Raw genomic sequence first — 20,045 nt, 5'->3', positions numbered from 1 at the left:
GTTACTCAGTCTCTCTAAATCTCAGTTTCTTTATTTGAAATATGAAGAAAACAATACCTAACTTCATAGGTTATTGTGAGGATTAATGTATCAATAAAAAGCACTTTCCTATAGTGCAGTTGAATGAGAAAGTAACCACTAAGTTAAACAGTAGCTGTTAACCTGTTTGCAGGCAGTTTTGGCAACATTTTCATTTATTATTGTTGATTCTTATAAGGAATACTTTCAAGATTGATCCAGACAAGGAAAAGGGTTATACCTTTGGCTGTCTTTTTTTTCTTCAGTATCATTCAATATTTTTGGTTATATGGATAATTATTTGTTCTGAAGAGATAGTAGACTTTGTCCCTCCTAATTTAGGCTTTTGGTGAGTGACCGTGAACAGAGCTTGTTTTTTTCCATTATGGTTCTGTTGTTCTTAGATGGAAAGTCTCGTCATTATATATCTGGCACTTAGTTTTAACAAATGATTCTGGCTGAGACAGTTCAGATTTGATATTAATCTTGATTAGAACCTTTGTTTTCATTTTCAGCATACACTTCAAATATATAACAGAGAACAAAAGTAGTACTTAGTAGAATCTTGACTGTCATTAATTCCCTACGTTAGTTCAGGTAGTAGTTTTTGAGTTTGCATTCAGAATTTCTTTTGAGTTTTTCCTAGTGCTTGAAAAAAATGCTGTCATATTTAAACAGCTAAATCTTCTGACACTGATGAGGGGCAGGAATAAGATTATCATGTATAAACATGTGGAACATTTTCTTTAAAAATTTTCTTAAATCTTGAGAAAAAACAGTACAGAGATGTATAAAGTTAATACCCCTCTTTCTACCTTTCTCCAAGTCTGTCCTGAGGTATAAACAACGTTAATTTTGGTTTGTAGTCTCCCACACCTGAGAAAGACCTTCAAGTCAAGATTATAGCTCTCTCCTAAGAGCTGTACGTGGTTATCTCTTGAAGGGATTTCTCTTTCTGTTCTCCAGAAAAGAATAGGCAGGCACACCCTCACCTCCATCCATCTTGAGGCTTTTCTCTACCGAGTTGCTGAAACCCAGAAATCTAGAAGATACTTGATTTCTTCCTTTCCCTCACTTCCCACATCCAAACCATCCACAATTTAGGATTAAACCCTCCCCAATTCAATTTAATCCATGCATTTCTTTCCACCTTCATTGCCTCTCTGTAATCCAAGCCACATTCCACTGGGACTATTGCAGTAGATCTCTCAGCTTCCGTTATTTATCAGCTCCATGCTCCCAACTTGGTTTCCATTTGGTAGCAAGTGTTATTTGTTGTCTTAAAATTGAAATTGGATTTTACCCTCATGTACCCCCACCTACCAGAACCCTTCATTGGTATCCCATTACCCTCTCCACACAGACACACACCCAACACACACACACACTCCCCTCCCAACACACACACGCTCCCCTCCCAACACACATGTACTCATTACACACACACACACACACACACACACACACACCCTCCCAACACACACATGCTAATTCCATAAAGTTGTACCCCATTAACACACACACACCCACACACATGCTCATTCCATAAAGTTGGAATATATTCTCTTCTTGGCACATACTTTGTTACCAAGCACCTACCACATGCTGGCAATATTTTAAGAGATTTTCATATATCAACTTATTTAATCTCATAATAACTATGAAATGGATATTATTCCCATTTCATATATAAGGAAACTGAGTTCCAGAGGTTAAGTATGTGCCCAGTATCATACAGGTGTTAAGTAGGAGAACCTTATGTCAAACCAGGTTCTCTGCTTTCAGAATCCTTGCTCTTATGTTAAATGATTTGTTTTCTTTTTACATAGAAGGTGCATGGTAAACATTTGTTCAACGAATATAAAATTGTTCCCTCTGTGAGTGTAAGTTTAAACTCTTTAATTTGGTCTAGAAAGTCTTTGATGATCTGGCCCCCTCCAACACCACTTTCTCTAGTATTCACAGCAATTCAGTCACACTGGCTCTTTGTGGGGCTGGTTTCTTCTCATTCTTAAGGTCTAATCTTTTATGACCATCTTATCTAAAGTAGGTGCTCCTTGTCCTCTCTCTTAGTACTTTGTTTCCCTTTAGGTACTTATTGCAGTTTACAATTTTTAACTTGATGGGTTTATTTTGTTTTCTTCCACAATCATGAAGTCAGCTGATATCATTCTCATTCACAGTTGTTTCTCCAGTGTCAATTACCAGCACTTGGGAGATAGTGAGTCCTCAGTAAATATGTATTGAATGTTGAATAAGTAAATATATCTGGGTCCTAGGCAAGGAGATGTATATAAGATGTTTGTGAATGGGGAAAAAGAGCCCATAGCTTGAACTTCAGTAGCAAGTACTACACAGACTGCTGAAATCCTAGAGCAAAGTCTAAATGGCAGCCTATGAAAATAGAGTTAATTGTAAACAAACCAGAGCCGTGGTTATTACATCTCCTTTAACTTACCTTGTGAGTTTTCTTCTTTCATTCCGTACCACATTTACATATTTTTATTTTTCCTGCTATTTTTTTTTTTCCCTGTGCTGTGAAGCTTGCAGGATCTTCCCTGACCAGAAATTGAACCCACGCCCTGCGCAGTGAGAGTATGGAGTCCTAACCACTGTACCACTAGGGAATTCCCTCTTCCTGCTAGTCTTAACTGGAGATAAATGGGAATGTTAATTTGGATACTTATGATTGTAAATAACAGAAAACTTTGCCCCAGATTGTCTTAAACCACTAAGACAACATACCTAGTGAAAGAAGTCTAGCAGGGAGACTGGCTACTGTGTGATTTTCTTGTGTTGGTTGCAGCCTCAGTTTACTGTCAAGGTGGGCACATCAGCCACAGGTTTCTCATTGAAGGATTTCCTCTCCTGGTATGTTTGTCTTAAGAGTGAGAAACTTTTCTATGGGGACTGTTGACAAGAACTGGGTCACATGACTATACTGACAGTCACTGGCAAGAGGATTGGAACTATCATGACTGGCTTAGAATCAGTCAGGATTTACCCCTAGAATTGGAGATTGGCTTATCATCCCCTGGGTCTCTTAGGGGAGGGAGGAATGGATTGCTGATCAAAATTTCAAGGTCTATCAGCAAAAAAAATGTAAGAATGGATCTTGGGCAAGCAACTGTCAGACTTTGCTGGTAGTGGTTTCTGTGGTTTGGTAACTTTATCCCAAGGTGATTTGGAGACCTAATTAAATTTTTTGAAAAAACTTATTAAATCAGAAAGGTTTGACTTAAGTCAAATCTATACTGATAATCTTTTTTTGTGACTCAGAAGCTTTCATTGTTAGCAACCAATAGAAAGCTATTAAATAGTAAGACATTTGCAGCAGATGAAGTCTGATAGATTAAAAAAATGTATGGTGTGTCACTGAGTTTATAGTCTAGTTCAGGAGATACAGTGCAGAGATACAAATATTAGGGGCATTTCAGATGGAGGATAATGTGATTTTCGTCATGAAAGTGTCCAAAGTTATGTTGCCTGTTGTACAGGATGAATGGGAAGGGATAATGGAATAGTAGTGTGAATCCTCGTGAATATTGGTAGAGATTTGCTCTAGGAAAGAAAGAGAGAAAACTTTTTCAAGACTTCATTTTTTTAAAAAAATTATTTATTTATGGTTGCCCTGGGTCTTCGTTGGAGAAGGAAATGGCAACCCACTCCAGTATTCTTGCCAGGAGAATCCCAGGGACAGAGGAGCCTGGTGGGCTGCTGTCCATGGGGTCGCACAGAGTCGGACACGACTGAAGCAACTTAGCATGGATGCATGAATGAGTCTTCATTACTATGCCCAGGCTTTATCTAGTTGCAGCAAGCAGAGGCTACTCTTCAGTTGTGATGTGCAGGCTTCTCATTGCAGTGGCTTCTCTTGTTGTGAAGCATGGGTTCTAGGGGACATGGGCTTCAGTAGTTGCAGCATGTGGGCCCAGTAGTTGCAGCTTGCAGGTTCCTAGAGCACAGGCTCAGTAGTTGTAACGCATGGGCTTAGCTGCCCCACAGCATGTGGCGTCTTCCCAGATCAGGGATCGAACCTGTGTTCTTTGCACTGGCAGGTATATTCTTAACCACTGGACAACCAGGGAAATCCAAGACCTCATTTTTAAACACTGTTGTACACGTTTGCTGTGCTGTGCTTAGTCACTCAGTCACGTCCAACTCTTTGTGACCCCATGGACTGTAGCCTACCAGGCTCCTCTGTCCATGGGATTCTCTAGGCAGGAATGCTGGAGTGGGTAGCCATTTCCTTCTCCAGGAGATCTTCCTGACCCAGGGCTCAAACCTGGGTCTCCTGCATTGCAGGCGGATTCTTGACTGTCTGAGCCATTGTACATGTTTATAAGTTTTTAAAAAATTAAAATATTAGCTAAGGTAGACAGTTGAATCATAATTTTATCACTTATTGAAGGAAACAAACCGACAACCTTTGAAACTACTGGAGTTGAATTATCACTCCTATTTGGTAACTGGATAGTTGTGAGAGAGTTATCTACACCTTGACATTTAGCAAAAACAATTGGTTTCATGATGTATCTTAGTGATTTCTTACAACGGCATACAAGTAACTTTGAATCTTAAAAACTTTTGTAGTAACTATAGATTTTAGTGGCTTCTTTCAGATAGGTGAGCATGATAAGGGCTTCCCAGGTGATGCTGTTGGTAAAGAACTCTCCTGCCAATGCAGGAGGCATAAGAGATACGGGTTTGATCCCTGGGTTGGGAAGATACCCTGGAGGAGGACATGGCAACCCACTCTAGTATTCTTGCCTGGAGAATCCCCATGGACTGTAGCTACCAGTCCATGGAGTTGCAAAGAGTTGAACATGACTGAGCATGCACACCACACACATACAGTTTTTTAGTGGAAAATCCAGCCCATTTTGAAGTCAGGTATTGGTTCTCATCCATAAATCACAGCAGAATCTTTTTTTTCCCCCTCTCTTGACAAGTCAAATCATTTAGTAGTATAACATACTAATTAAAATGTGTAATTGTTCTTTTAAACCAGATATAGCCATCCTTCAGCTTAAAGGACTTGATCTATAAAGGATTCTAGGTCACCATAATTGTCTTTGACATTATATTTGGTCTTAAGATATAGACAGTGGCAGTAGTGGGCTTCTCTCGTGGCTCAGACGGTATAGAGAATCTGTCTGCAAAGCAGGAGACCTGGCTTCGATCCCCGGGTTAGGAAGATCCCCTGGACAAGGGCATGGCAATCCACTCCAGTATTCTTGCCTGGAGAAACCCCATGGACAGAGAAGCCTGGTGGGCGACAAGTCCATGGGGTTGCAAAGAATCAGTCATGACTGAACGACTAAGCACAGCACAGTAGTGGTTTAGTCGCTCAGTCATGTCTGACTCTTTGGTCTTAAGATAAGCTTCTAGAAGCTTTAATGTACCATTTTGTACCAAAAGATACTTGCCTCTGCTTCTTAGATTGTGTGGAATAAGAATGTTCTTGAATTTGAGTGTTTAGGCTTTTAGAGGCTTTAGGCGACTAGTTTGGTTTAATTAACTTGGCTTTTGCCAAATTTGAGGCAAGATACCTTGGCATTCCTTTAAAAGTATGAGAGGAGGCTGTTATTTATCAAATCCGCCCCTAGCAAATCGTGACTAGATTGCTGGCTTACAAAGAGCAGAGTCCAAAAGGCATCATGAGGAATTCAAAGTTTAACTGTGGAGTAAACTTCTTTCCTGTCTTATTTTTTGGCATGTTTTCACTCCATGTTAGTGTTTACCAAAATATGGTCTGCCCACCAAATGCATGAGAATTAGAATTGTTTGAAGTGCTTGTTAAAAACTGCAGATTCCTGGACCCCACCGCAGACATTCTGAATCAGTGTCTGGAGGTGAGACCTGGTAATCTGTGTTTTAAACCCACTTCCTTACAGATTTATATGTATCCTAAGGTTTTTGAGAATCCAGTTTCTATGTGGATTCCTTTTATTTTGGGGTCTTTTCCACATTCATCTATAACTCATGTTTCACTTAATTTTCATATGTTGAGGGCAGGAAGTTTTTTTTTTTCTTTCTTTTTTGGCTGAATCACACAGCATGTGGGATCCTAGTTCCCTGACCAGGTATCAAACCTGTGCCACCCACAGTCCTGCAGTGCAAGCACAGAGTCCTAAACACTGGACCACCAGGGAATTTCCTATGGTAGGAAGGCTTTTGCGGCTTCCCAGGTGGTGCTAGTGGTAAAGAATCCCCCTGCCAATGCAGGAGATATAAGACACTCGGGTTCGATCCCTGGGTCAAGATCCCCTGGAGTAGGGCACGGCAATTCACTCCAGTATCCTTGCCTGGAGAATCCCATGGACAGAGGAGCCTGGTGGGCTACAGTCCATAGGGTCGCAAAGAGTCGGACACAACTGAATCGACTTAGCATGCATGCAGGAAGGTTTTTGATTGCTTGCTTTTTGTTTGTTGTTGTTGTTGTTAAATGAAAGATTCATGTGCATGGTATGAATATCAAAAAGTATGAAAGGACATACAATGAACAATTCACTCCTCATCTCCCTGTTTTAGTGCATTGTGCGGTTCTAAGCCCTTTAATATATTAATTTATTCAGTTCTTCCAAACAGTCCAGTTAGGTAGGTCATGTTACTGTTCCCATTTTATAGAAGACAGGACAGGCCCAGAAAGGTTAAATCACTTTTTGAAAGTCACACAGCTGGGATGTGCTTGAATTGTCTGGGAATCTGACTCTTAACTCTTAACCACCATCCTCTGTTGCGCGAGAAGGATATAAGGGTTAACTAGATTAAAACATGTGAAGAGCTTGTTTTGGGAGAGTATAGAGTTCATCTTCAACATGGTAAATGTTTCACATGAACTCTTAACAGCCTACCCTGGAGTTTTGTCTAAGCCTGGTATCTGTTCCTCATGTAATTTGATACTAATCTTTTCTTCTCTAAATTGCACTGGCTCTCATCTGGAGAGTAGACTTCATGGATTGGTAATACTGAACAAGAAAAATGGTAGCAACTGAGGTCTTTTCAATGTCCTGTCATTGACTGGCTTTGTTTTATTTACATGGGCAGAGCTTGGGATGTGGTAATTCTTCCTTTACACATCTGTTGCCTTTATTTATGGAGTTATGTCTATGATGCTTCTCTTTCTCTTCCCCTAGTCATAGCACCCCTTACCCCCAGCCCCTTCAACACAAAGAAATATAGAGAAACCAAGTTAAAGCTCTCTTCCTAGGGTGTTTTAAAATCTGAAAACTATTCTGAAAACTGATTAAACTGGGTTTTCTAAGTGAGCAGTTCCTTAACCTTGAATTGGTAAAACATTAAAAATATTTATGGCACCTACCACTGACTTCTCTTCTGCACTGTAGTAGTTAATCTGGGTAGTTTCTGAATAAATACTAGTATTGGGCAATTCAAGAATTACAACAGAGGTGGGACGGGAGAGGGTGAGGAATAGAAAGTGTACAAGAAGAGCTCTCGATTGCAGATTAAACAAAACTACCCCTTTTATAAGAGCAAAACCTAAATGAATGCTAAGACTCATTATTTGTCTGGAATTAGTGGTTATTTCTGTCAGTGGTATTGTTCATGTTTTTGCTTTGATTATTTGGAATAATTAATTTTTGAGAAAATATAGACATATATTTTCTGTAATATGAACTCATAGTTTAAAAACTATATATTCCAAATTAAAGTTTTGTCTAGTGTGTATATATTTATACTTGTAATCTGTATCTATATATTTTTAAAACAGCTTTATTGAGATATTCAGATATTACTCAGTTCACCCATTTAAAGTGTACAATTCAGTGGTTTTTTGGTATACTCACAAAGTTACACAACCATCAGCACAGTCTAATTTTAGAACATTTTTGTCACTCCAGAAAGAAATGACTACCCATTAGCAGTCCTTCTCAACTCCCTTTTCTTTCCAACCCCTCTCCCCTACCCTCAGCCCTAGGCAACGGCTAATCTGTCTCTTTGGATTTACCTATTTTAGACATTTCGCATAAATGAAATCATGTGATCTTTTGTGACTGGCTGCTTTTTCTTTTTTAAATTTTGTTACTACTTTTTAAATATTTTTATTTATTTGGCTGCACTGAGCCTTAGTTGCAGCATATGGGATCTGGTTCCCTGACCAGGGATCGAACCCCGGCCCCCTGCATTGGGGGTGCAGAGTCTTAGCCACTGGACCGCCAAGGAAGTCCCTGGCCCCTTTTATTTAACATAATTATTCAAAGTTCATCCAAGTTATAGAATGTGTCAGCACTTCATTTTGTGTAGGTATACTACCACCTTTTATATATTTTTAATTTTTATAAATTTTATTGACATAGTTGCTTTGCAATGTTGTGTTAATTTCTGACATACAGCAAAATGATTCAGTTATACATATATAGTTTTCATTTTCTTTTCCACTTCCAAATGTTCATTTGTGTTGTGTTTTAGATTCCACATATAAGTAATATCATATAGTATTTGTCTTTCTGACTTAACTTTGCTTATTAAGATAATCTCTAGGTTTATCCTTGTTGCTGCAAATGGCATTATTTCTTCTTTATGGCTTAGTAATAATCCATTGTATTAGTTTTGCTTTTAAAATTTAATGCATCTGAAAAACTTGCACTTCCGGAAAGATGACGTAGTGGGTGGTGGTGGTGAGTTTCCTGAATTTTTGCTTCATTTATCCCAGACTTGGCGCTATAGAAACCGGCAACCTGGAAATACCAACAGCTGCAGACAAAACAACAACGCTAACAGAAGGCTGCTGTCTCTAGCCAGAAAGCCAGGAAAGGGACGGCCTAAGGAAGACAGAAAACTCTCAGACAATAGCTGCTCTACTCCAAACACCACAGGGAAAAATATATGGTCCTATCCCCAACCCTTGCCAGCAAAGGCCAAATGGGTTAGCCCTGACTTCCACCCTCTGGTGGGGTGATAACATTTACCAGATCCTTTACTAATGGGCATTGGGGAGGAGGGGGTCTCCAGTGTTTTGTTTTCTGGTTCCTCCTTATATCTTGAATTTCTTTGCTGAGGCTGTTGTTATGTTTTAAGCTGTTCATACTTGCTCATTGAAGCATCTTTATCATGGCAGCTTTAAAATCTTTGTCAGATAATTCTGACATTTCTGTCATCTTGATGTTGACATCTTTTGATTGCTTTTTTTAAAATTCAGTTTGATACAGTTATTGGTATGACAAGTGATTTTCAGTTGAAACCTAAACATTTTCTTTCTATGTTACAGAGCTCTGAATCTTATTTAAACCTTCTGTTTAAACTTCTCTGACATGCAAATAAGGCTTCTCTGACACTTGTCTGGAAGGGTGTGGGAGAGAAGCAGCATGGTGGGAAGGAGAAGCCAGGTGGAGATAGATGTCCAAGTAGAGATAGAAGTCCATGCGCCCCACTTGGCCTCCACTGATACCCAAGGTGGGAGGCTCCTCAGTATTGCTGGGCCAGGATCAGAGTTCCAGCTCCCCATGTGGTCTCCACTGACACCCCAGTTCGAAGTGGCCTCATTACAGCTGGTTGAGCTTCAAAGTCCTGGCTCCTCTGTTCTAGGCCTCCTTTTCTGACACCCCTCACCCCACTTCCCTCCAGCCAAGGAGAAAGGGAGGGTTCTCATCACTGGTTGGCAGTGTTGAAGGCCCTGGCTCCCTCCTCGGCCTTCTCTGACGCCATCCTGGTGTTGACATTTACAGTCTCCAGAGGGGTGATTATATTAGTTTGGGAACAAAATGTTATAAAAAGCTATGCAGTGTGATCACATGTTTAAAAGAAAAAGTAGTTTGTATGTAGAAAATAAAAATCTAGAAGAATGACTAGTGAATGGTTCAGGGGTAGGGGAACTCTGACCTTCTGTAGTGTTTCTGTTTTCGTTTTAAAAGTAATAGAGTTAAAAGACCTATACTGAGAAAACTATACAACACCGATGAAAGAAATTAAAGGCAATGCAAACAGATAGAAAAATACACCATGCTCTTGGATCGAAAGAATTAATATTGTTGAATAATCTGCATTCAAAAAACTAAGATCATGGCATTCAGTCCCATTACTTCAAGACAAATAACAGGGAAAAAAATGGAAACAGTGATAGACTTTATTCTTGGACTCCAAAATTCACTGTGGTGACTGCAGCCATGGAATTAAAAGATGCTTGCTTCTTGGAAGAAGAGCTATGTCAAACCTAGACAGTGTGTTAAAAAGCAGAGACATTACTTTGCTGACCAAGGTCCATATATTCAAAGCTATGTTTTTTTCAGTAGTCATGTACAGATGTGAGAGGTGGAGCATAAAGAAGGCTGAGAGACAAAGAATTGATGCTTTGGAACTGTGATGCTGGAAAAGACTTTTAAGAGTCCCATGGACAGCAGGAAGATCAAACCAGTCAATCCTAAAGGAAATCAGCCCTGAATATTCATTGGAAGAACTGATGCTGAAGCTGAAACTCCAATACTTTGGCCACCTGATACGAAGAGCTGACTCATTGGAAAAGACCCTGATGCTGGGAAAGATTGAAGGCAGGAGGAGAAGGGGACGACAGCAGATGAGATGGTTGGATGGCATCACTGACTCAATGGACGTGAGTTTGAGCAAGCTCCAGGAGATGGTGAAGGACAGGGAAGCCTGGCCTGCTTCAGTCCATGGGGTCATAAAGAGCTGGACATGACTAAGTGACTGAACAACAACTAGGGCAGTCTACACATGCAGTGAAATCCCTATCAAAATACCAATGGCATTTCCCACAAAACTAGAACAAATAGTTAAAAATTTTGTATGGAAATACAAAAGCCCCTGAGTAGCCAAAACAATCTTGAGAAAGAATAAAGTGGGAGAAATCATGCTCCCTGACCTTAGACTGTACTACAAAAGCTACAGTAATCAAAACAGTGTGGTACTGGCACAAAGATAGATTTATAGATTTATAATAAGCCCATAAACCCACCCACCTATGGTCAATTAATTTATGACACAGGAGTCAAGAATATACAGAGGAGAGGAGCAAAGATAGTCTCTTCGATAAATGGTGTTGGGAAAACTGGAGCTACATGTAAAAGAATGAAATTAGAATATTCTCTAATACCACACACAGAATAAACTTAAAATGGAATAAAAACCTAAATGTAAGACCAGATACTATAAAATTTATAGCGGAAAACATAGATAAATGAAGTTTTAAAGTTTACCTGTAGTGTGGTAGTGGTGGTTTAGTCACTAAGTCTTGTCTGACTCTTGGAAGCCCATGGACTGTAGCCCTCTCGACTCCTCTGTCCATGGGATTTTCCAGGCAAGACTACTGGAGTGGGTTGCCCTTTCCTTCTCCAGGGGATCTTCCTGACCCAGTGGTAAAACCCGTGTCTCCTGCATTGCAGGTGGTTTCCTGCGTTGCAGGCAGATTCTTTACTGCAGAGCCACCAGGGGAGCCCAACTTTTAGTGTGGATTTTGTCTAAATTAGCTGCTAAATTCATGAAATGACTTCCCTTGATTAGATTAACCTAGAAGTCATATAGAACAATCGTTGACATAAATTGCAGCAATGTTTGGTTGGATCTGCCTACTAAAGCAAAGAAACAAAAGCAAAAATAAATAAATGGGACCTAATGAAACTTAAAACTTTTGCATAGCAAAGGAAACCAACTACAAAATGAAAAGGCAGTCTACTCAATGAAAGAAGATATTTGCAAATGATAGACTGATAAGGGGTTAATATCCATTAATATCCAAAATATATAAACTGCTCATACAACTCAACATCAAAACAACCAGATTAAAAAATGGGCTGAAGAACTGAATAGACATTTTTCCAAAGAGGAAATGCAGATGGCCAACAGGACATGAAAAGATGCTCAACATCACTAATTATCAGGGAAATGTAAATGGAAACCACAATGAGATATCACCATACACTGATCAGAAAGGAAATCATCAAAAAATGCAGATAGCAAATGTTGGCAAGGGTGTGGAGAAAAGGGAACCCTTAGACACTGTTGGTAAGAATGTAAATTGGTACACCCACTGTGGAAAACAGTATAGAGGTTTCCTCAGAAACTAAAAATAGAACTACCATGTGACCCGGGAATTCCACTCCTAGGAATATATCTGAAAAAAACAAAAACACTGATTCAAAAAGGTACATGCACCCCAGTGTTCATAGCAGTATTATTTACAATTGCCAGGGTAAATAATATGGAAACAAGCTTAAGAGCCCATCAACAGATGAATGGATAAAGAAGATGTGGTATGTATGTGTGTGTATATATACACACATATACACATAACATACAACGGAATACTACTCAGCCATAAAAAAGAATGTAATTTTGCCTTTTGCAGCCACATGGATGAACTTGAGGGGGCATTATGCTGAGTGAAATGAGTCAAACAGAAGACAAGTACTGTATGATATCACTTATAAGTAGATTCTTAAAAATGCAACAAACCAGCGAATAAAACAAAAGAAGCAGATTCACAGATTTAGAGCACAAACTAGTGGCTACTAGTGAGGGGGACGGAAGGAGAAACGGGCAATAGAGGGGTAGGAGTAAAAAAGGGTTATTTTGGGATTATATGAAATTGTGTGAAACTTTGAAAATTTTTAAAGCACTATAGAATTTAAAGAATTTTTCATTTAATAAAAAATTGAATATGTGTATGTTACTATTAGAAGAAATTAAAAAAGCAAAACTTAAAAAAAATGCTATATGTATGCTTTTTTAAATGCTATATGTACCTATTAAAATGCTATATGTTCATTTTTGTCATCAATACAAAACTGAGTGTAGAATAAGATAGCATGATTCCCAGTTGTAGTATGCTTTTTGTATACTACGTTATACCAGAATACTCTCCTCAGTCAGTTGAACCAACTTTTCATTGTAGTTGATACTCAAAAGATTGATTTAGATCCTTCAACTTTGTTGAAATGGAATTTTATTAGTACAACTTGGATTAAAGGAGAAAGTTTTATGACTACTGGAAATTTGAGTTTTTCTACAGTTTTACTCTACTTTATGAAAACATCATCTGACTCAGTTCAGTTCAGTTGCTCAGTCGTGTCCGACTCTGCGACCCCATGAATCGCAGCACGCCAGGCCTCCCTGTCCATCACCAACTCCTGGAGTTTACCCAAACCCATATCTATCAAGTCAATGATGCCATCCAGCCATCTCATCCTCTGTCGTCCCCTTCTCTTCCTGCCCCCAATCCTTCCCAGCATTAGGGTCTTTTCCAATAAGTCAACTCTTCGCATGAGGTGGCCCAAGTATTGGAGTTTCAGCTTCAACATCAGTCCTTCCAATGAACACCCAGGACCGATCTCCTTGCAATCCAAGGGACTCTCAACAGTCTTCTCCAACACCACAGTTCAAAAGCATCAATTCTGCGGCACTCAGCTTTCTTCACCATCCAACTCTCACATCCATACATGACCACTGGAAAAACCATAGCCTTGACTAGATGGACCTTTGTTGGCAAAGTAATGTCTCTGCTTTTAAATATGCTATCTAGGTTGGCCATAACCTTCCTTCCAAGGAGTAAGCGTCTTTTAATTTCATGGCTGCAATCACCATCAGCAGTGGTTTTGGAGCCCCAAAAAATAAAATCTGACACTGTTTCCCCATCTATTTCCCATGAAGTGATGGGACCAGATGCCATGATCTTAGTTTTCTGAATGTTGAGCTTTAAGCCAACTTTTTCACTCTCCTCTTTCACTTTCATCAAGAGGCTTCTTTAATTCTTCTTCACTTTCTGCCATAAGGGTGGTATCATCTGCATATCTGAGGTTATTGATATTTCTCCTGGAAATCTTGATACCAGCTTGTGTTTCTTCCAGCCCAGTGTTTCTCATGATGTACTCTGCATACAAGTTAAATAAGCAGGGTGACAATATGCAGCTTTGACGTACTCCTTTTCCTATCTGGAACCAGTCTGTTGTTCCATGTCCAGTTCTAACTGTTGCTTCCTGACCTGCATACAGGTTTCTCAAGAGACAGGTCAGATTGTCTGGTATTCCCATCTCTTTCAGAATTTTCCACAGTTTATTGTGATCCACACAGTCAAAGGCTTTGGCGTAGTCAATAAAGCAGAAATAGATGTTTTTCTGGAACTCTCTTGCTTTTTCGATGATCCAGCAGATGTTGCCAATTTGATCTCTGGTTCCTGTGCCTGACTAGTAACTCCCAATTTTCTAGTGGTCTTATGACTTTGGAAAAACTTATTCATGGCACTTTTTCTTATTTGAATTGTTTTGAGTTTTAGGAGAGTAGTTAATAAAAAGCCTTTTTCTGAATTTGTATTGGAGAGTGCACATACTATGTTTTTTTGGGTTTTTTTTGACTAATTTTTTTCGCTGCACTGGGTCTTAGTTGTGGCATGTAGGATTTAGTTTCCTGGCCAGGGATCAAACCCAGGCCCACTGCATTGGAATGCAGAGTCTTAGCCGCTGGGCCACTGGGGAAGTCTCCTACATGCTATGTTTTTACTTGTGCATAAAGGAAGGTAGCTTGATGAGGAGTATGAGGTGTGTAACAAGCTTTTGCTATACCTGAAAGAGAAGTAAAGTGGTTAAACCAGTAGAAAATTATAGACAAAAGAGATGAAAACACAGGGACATTTGTAGTCTGACCAGGTTTTCATGAAGCAGTTCATGTACCAAGATCCTTTGGTCCATACTCGAGGGTACACTGTGCAGACTGACACTGCTGTCACAGAGACTTGGAAAATATAGTTAATTTTATAGATTAAATAAATGGAATAGGATGAAGATGATAAGCCAGTCTTTCTCTATCAAACTACTGCTTTTCCAGTAAGTCTCAATTTATTCTACTTTTTCTTATATTTATACTTCTGCTAAGGATATTAAAACCGGGAGGGAAAAAAATGCAACAAATAAAATTGGGGCATATGAAGCTACAGGTTTGTATGAAAATATGAAAATATTAATCATCAAGCTGTGTGGAAAGGTAGTGTGTTAACCTTTTATCTATGATGAATTTAGTTGTATGTTATCCGTGTTCTATATGTTGTTTAGATGGTCAGCGTCTTCTAAAAAGCAAATTTGGATGCCAATTTATTATACATTTAACCTAGTGGGATGACTTGGTACTGTTAACTGACTTGTGCTCTGAAGAAAAAAATACTGTCCTAACTTTTCCACATCAGTGTTTCTTCGTGTGCCCAGCAGGTGCCTCACTTTGTCTCCTTGAAAAGTGAAAGTTAGTTGCTCTGTCATGTCTGACTCTTTGTGACCCCATGGACTGTGGCCCACCAAGCTCCTCTGTCCATGGAATTCTCCAGGCAAGACTACTGGAGTCAGTTGCCATTTCCTACTCCAGGGGATCTTCCCAATCCAGGGATGGAACCCAGGTCTCCTGCATTGCAGGCAGATTACCATCAGAGCCACGAGGGAAGCCCCTCTTCAGGTTGTTTTTAATCACACCAAAGTTTAAGAACTAGACCTTCTTTAGGAAGTAAATTTTTGTACAAGTTATAGTATTAGAAATGAATATAATTCATACTGACTACAATTTGGTGTTTTGTTACTCATAAAGAATGATCAAAAAATTTTTTTATGAAACCAAGCATATCCCGTGCTATGTGATTAGGGTGGAGTTCTGAGATCCTCCTTGTATGCCCATGTATTTTGTTGGTTGTATCAATATTATCTTTAATCAGGTAACTGCTTTTAACTCCCCTCCATTTCCTTGTTAGTATAGGAATTAATGACTTTACTAATGTAGCATTTTACTGAAATGGCTTCTGAAGTTTTTGAGAATTACTTTAGAAAAATAAACAGTATTTTTACCAGCATCTTTGAGTGGCTTGTTGAACGGTAACTTCTGTCTCTATTCATAGACTTCATGGTGAAGAGGGCTGTGTTGGCTGCTGGTCATTGTCAGAGTGTTCTCTTCTACCCTGCTGGCTCTTTCTCTCATTTCCTGCTCCCTCCTCTCTCCTTTTTAAACTCAGGGACCTACATGATGGAGTTAAAGATTGTCTCACTCTGATTTTTAGGAAAATTTTGTGTCATTGTTGAGCTCAGTGAAATCAACTGCTTCATTTATTAACTAGGATTACAGATAACTTGGCTTCCCTGGTGGTTCAGATGGTAAAGTGTCTGCCTACAATGCGGGAGACCCAGGTTCAATCCCTGGGTTGGGAAGATCTCCTAGAGAAGGAAATGGCAACCCACTCCAGTAGTCTTGCCTGGAAAATCCCATGGACGGAGGAGCCTGGTAGGCTACAGTCCATGGGGTCGCAAAGAATTGGACACGACTGAGCGATTGCACTTTCACAGATAACTTACTCTAAAGATATCTTTTGTTATTTTCTTGTTCCCTGAAGGAATGTGTAAACAGGATATGGGATTTTAATAATGAATAATTTAAAAATTATTATTTCAAATTGGTGATTTAAATATTGAGGGAGGTTGGTGATTATTTTACTCTTTGGAGGCAAGCACATGTTTCCTTTTTTATGTTGCCCTGTAAAGAATACTGTCTCATAGAATAAGAAATGACTTACATTTCACACAACCTGTGATAGTTTTTGCCCCAACGCAAGAATATATGTTCTCCCTAGGGATTGATTATACCTGTGCTATCCAAATATGGTAGCCATTAGCCACATGTGGCTGTTTAAATATAAATTAATTAGAAGTAAATAAAATTCAATTCAGTTGAACCAACTACATTTTAAGTAATCACTAGCCATGTATCATAAATAGCTACTGTTTTGGACAGTGGTAACTCAGGTAGTTTCTATCATTGCAGAAAGTGCTCTTGGACAGTGCTGTATTAAGCTAGCCATTTTTAAGAAGAGAAAGAGGTGAGAATTCTCTGGTGGTCCAGTGGTCAGGACTGTGCGCTTTCACTGCTGAGGCCCCGAGTTCAACCCCTGGTCAGAGAGCGCTAAGATCCTGCAAGCCAACGAGGCACAGCCAAACAAATAAAAGCGAGAAAGAGGCCAATGAAAGACCTGAGTTTCTTCCTTCCGCAGTGCAACTTTTCCTGTCTCCTCGTACCCTTGATTAAAAATTCAGAAAAAGGTCTGTAGTTTTGAATATCATCACTTTGACATTTTTTTTAATGTTCATTTCTGTTTCCCAGGCTGGCAGTGATGGTGAAAGCATAGGAAACTGCCCCTTTTCCCAGAGGCTCTTCATGATTCTTTGGCTCAAAGGAGTTGTGTTTAGTGTCACAACTGTTGACCTGAAAAGGTAAGATTTGGTTATAGTTAGGGACCAACTTGAGTACATACTTTACTGTTTTCAGTTTGATCCTCTCCCCATCTCTCACTTTGCTTGCATATGTTCTCTAAAGAAATGTATTACAATTCAGCTGATTGATGGACACATTTAACTTGCATAAGTATTATGGATAATTCACAATGTCAATATATGGCATACGACCACTCTGTGTTTTTAAGAACTTATTGTATGTTTACCCTATATTTCAAGAGCAGCACCAAGAGCTATTTTAGTATAGATGTAGTGACATCTTTGACGTTACAGGATAAGCATAGAAATATGAGGAACTTTCTAAGCAGATGACTTCTCATGTGTTAGTAAACACATGGCTTATGTATCTGGATTTTTAAAGCCAAGCATGGAATTTTAGGAGGCTGATTACTGCTGTGGTCTTTTTCATTTAATCTACTTTTCAGGGAATAATAGGAGTTTTCTGTAATATGATTTTGACCATATTTGGTTAAATACAATTATAGAATAAGAGCAATTATCTTGCTCTATGGCCCTGTGATTGTTCTTGCTAGTTGAAGGATGTTTCTAATTTTCTCTCCATAGACCAAATTGGAGAGGGCTATGAAGAGCCCTGATAAGCAGTAAGCTATTTTCCTCAGGAGCTTCTGTTCTCCCCTAGCAAACAGATCCGAGGCGAAGAACATTCAGACTTTTTTTAAAAAAAGGTTTAAGCCAAGGGTTGAGAGCATTTATACCAATAGACAATTTAGGATGTGGCAGTGAAAATGTATTCCTCTTGACACAAATGCCACAACACGCTTTGCTGTTTATTTTTTAAGCATACCAATCATGAACAGTATCCAAGAAAAAATATTGACAGGCAATCGCTTGGTGGGTAGCAGAATTCATGTGCATTCTTCTGGGCATCCCAAGGTGAGAATTATCTGACAGCTGTAATCCCATTCCCTGTTCTCGGTTATCATTCTCTGGGACCTTAAAAAATTTTTTTTGCTTCACTTAATTAGATTTTGAGCACTTAAAATTTCTTTATTGAAAATAAGTCATAAAGTCTTCTAGGAACCCCTTTGGTTATATATATGAACGTAGAAGTAAGCCTTGGAAATTATAAGAATTAAAACTACAGGATCATTTGAAGAAAAACCTAGCTCATATTGGACAGGACTGTTGTAAGAATGAAATAATTTATAGTTACCCTTCTATTACTGTTTTTTTCCTACACGCATTCCCAAAGGGAGTTTCCCAATATAACTCCTAAAAATAGACCATGCCGCCAAGCACACACCCTTAGTGTGTCTTAAAATACATGGATTCCTCCTATTCCATTTTTGGCTTAGAGCAAGTGAGTTGACTTCCATGCTTTGAAAAAAACCTTCTTTGAACAGCTCAATACAGTGCTTGATTGTGGTACATACCAGTAATAGCACAAAAAACGATGGGAATCTGGTTCAGAAAAGGAAGTGAACTCGTAACAGCTGTTTCTAACTCATCTGTTTCACTTTTCACTTACAAACTTTTTAAGACATTATTCCTGGAAGTTGATTGATATTTGAGGGCTTGTATATGTTTAGGGCTTGTATATGTAATGTACCCTACATGTAAAAAGTGACACATGAGAAGTGGGATGAAAGATTCAGAGTTTCCTGACATAAAATCTACTACTCAAAGAAGATATATGTTTATTTCCTAGAGCTTTGTGTTAAATCAACAGAGAGCACTGAATATTCGAGCCTACATTCTTTAGGTTTCTTTAAAAATCTTAGGTCTACAGTATATATTTTTTAAAAAAGCTTCTTAAAATCAATTAAAAGTATACAGCTAGTACATGATAATGAGTCCCTTTCATTCCCAACCTTGGTCATCAAGTTCCCCTTCACAGAAATAATTGAATTTAGGTTTGATGTTTATCATCCTTCCAGACGTTTTCTATGAGTTTCACCCTTAAATGGGCTTCCCAGGTGACTCAGTGGTAAAGAATCTGCCTGCCAAGTAGGAGACATGGGTTTGATCCCTGGATCGGGAAGATCCCCTGGAGAAGAAAATGGCAACCTACTCCAGTATTCTTGTCTGAGAAATTCCTTGGAAAGAGGAGCTTGGCGGGCTACAGTCACAGAAGAGTTGGGGTCGCAAAAGAGTTGGACACGACTGAGCAACACCACCATCCTTAATATGTAGTCTTAACTAAGATTTCAAAGAGAAAGTACCTCAAGAAAGTGAACATTGGCTCAAAAAAAAAAAAAATAGAATAAAGTTGTCACAGAAGAATAAAACATCATGTAGTAAAAAGTACCTTTCATAGTTTTTAAAACTTTAAATGTGACTGTTTTTAGAAAGCTGTGGGGGAGAAAAGATTGGGTGTCGACAGTGGTTATTTTCCTGCTTTTTCTGATAATTGCCTAATTTCTTGGTGAAATGTGCTGATCCCAGAACAAGCCAGTGGAGAGCAATAGAAATCTACTGAGAGTGTTTTAGAAGCCCACTCTCTGCTCTGAAAAAATTATTGTTACATGACATTTCACCCGTAAGAACAAGCCAGTTTCTAGTTCTGGCACTGTATGACAGGTTCTCTTTGAAGCTCCACTGGTGTTAATGACTATGCGGGTGGTATTCATATGCTCCTGTGAGACCTGAAGCAACCTCCCGTTGCTTGCCTGCCAGTGCTGCCTTGATACTTTTGTGGCAGTAATTACTAAACCTAATTTTCGGTTTATACAGCAATCATATTACAGAACTTTTAGATTAAAAAAAAAGTTTGTAGGCTTTAGGAGGAATTTAAGTTTTTATCAACTGCCATTTAAACAAATGCTTCAGGTAAATGTAAGT

General features: G+C 39.0%; 1 protein-coding gene and 1 long non-coding RNA gene across 3 annotated transcripts in view; both read left to right on the top strand.

The window, feature by feature from the left end:
• Nucleotides 1-20,045, top strand: part of CLIC4 (chloride intracellular channel 4) — a 77,744-nt gene that overhangs the window by 21,922 nt on the left and 35,777 nt on the right. Inside the window, exon 2 of one of the 2 annotated variants that reach the window (XM_081586676.1) lies at nucleotides 17,160-17,222. In XM_081586676.1, the coding sequence (XP_081442802.1) occupies nucleotides 17,160-17,222 (63 nt within the window). Of the gene's footprint in view, nucleotides 1-17,112; nucleotides 17,223-20,045 lie in introns of both variants that reach the window. The other variant, XM_081586675.1, reaches the window with a different exon arrangement.
• LOC145543834 (uncharacterized) lies at nucleotides 9,905-12,122 on the top strand. The gene is made up of 2 exons (XR_014081087.1): nucleotides 9,905-10,275; nucleotides 10,982-12,122. It is a non-coding gene; the product is annotated as an uncharacterized LOC145543834 (long non-coding RNA).

The sequence above is a fragment of the Giraffa tippelskirchi genome, chromosome 3 (genome assembly GCF_054371585.1).
Source record: "Giraffa tippelskirchi isolate mGirTip1 chromosome 3, T2T-mGirTip1v1.2.pri, whole genome shotgun sequence".
NCBI lineage: Eukaryota > Metazoa > Chordata > Mammalia > Artiodactyla > Giraffidae > Giraffa > Giraffa tippelskirchi.
This window is presented reverse-complemented; position numbering and strand designations above follow the sequence as displayed.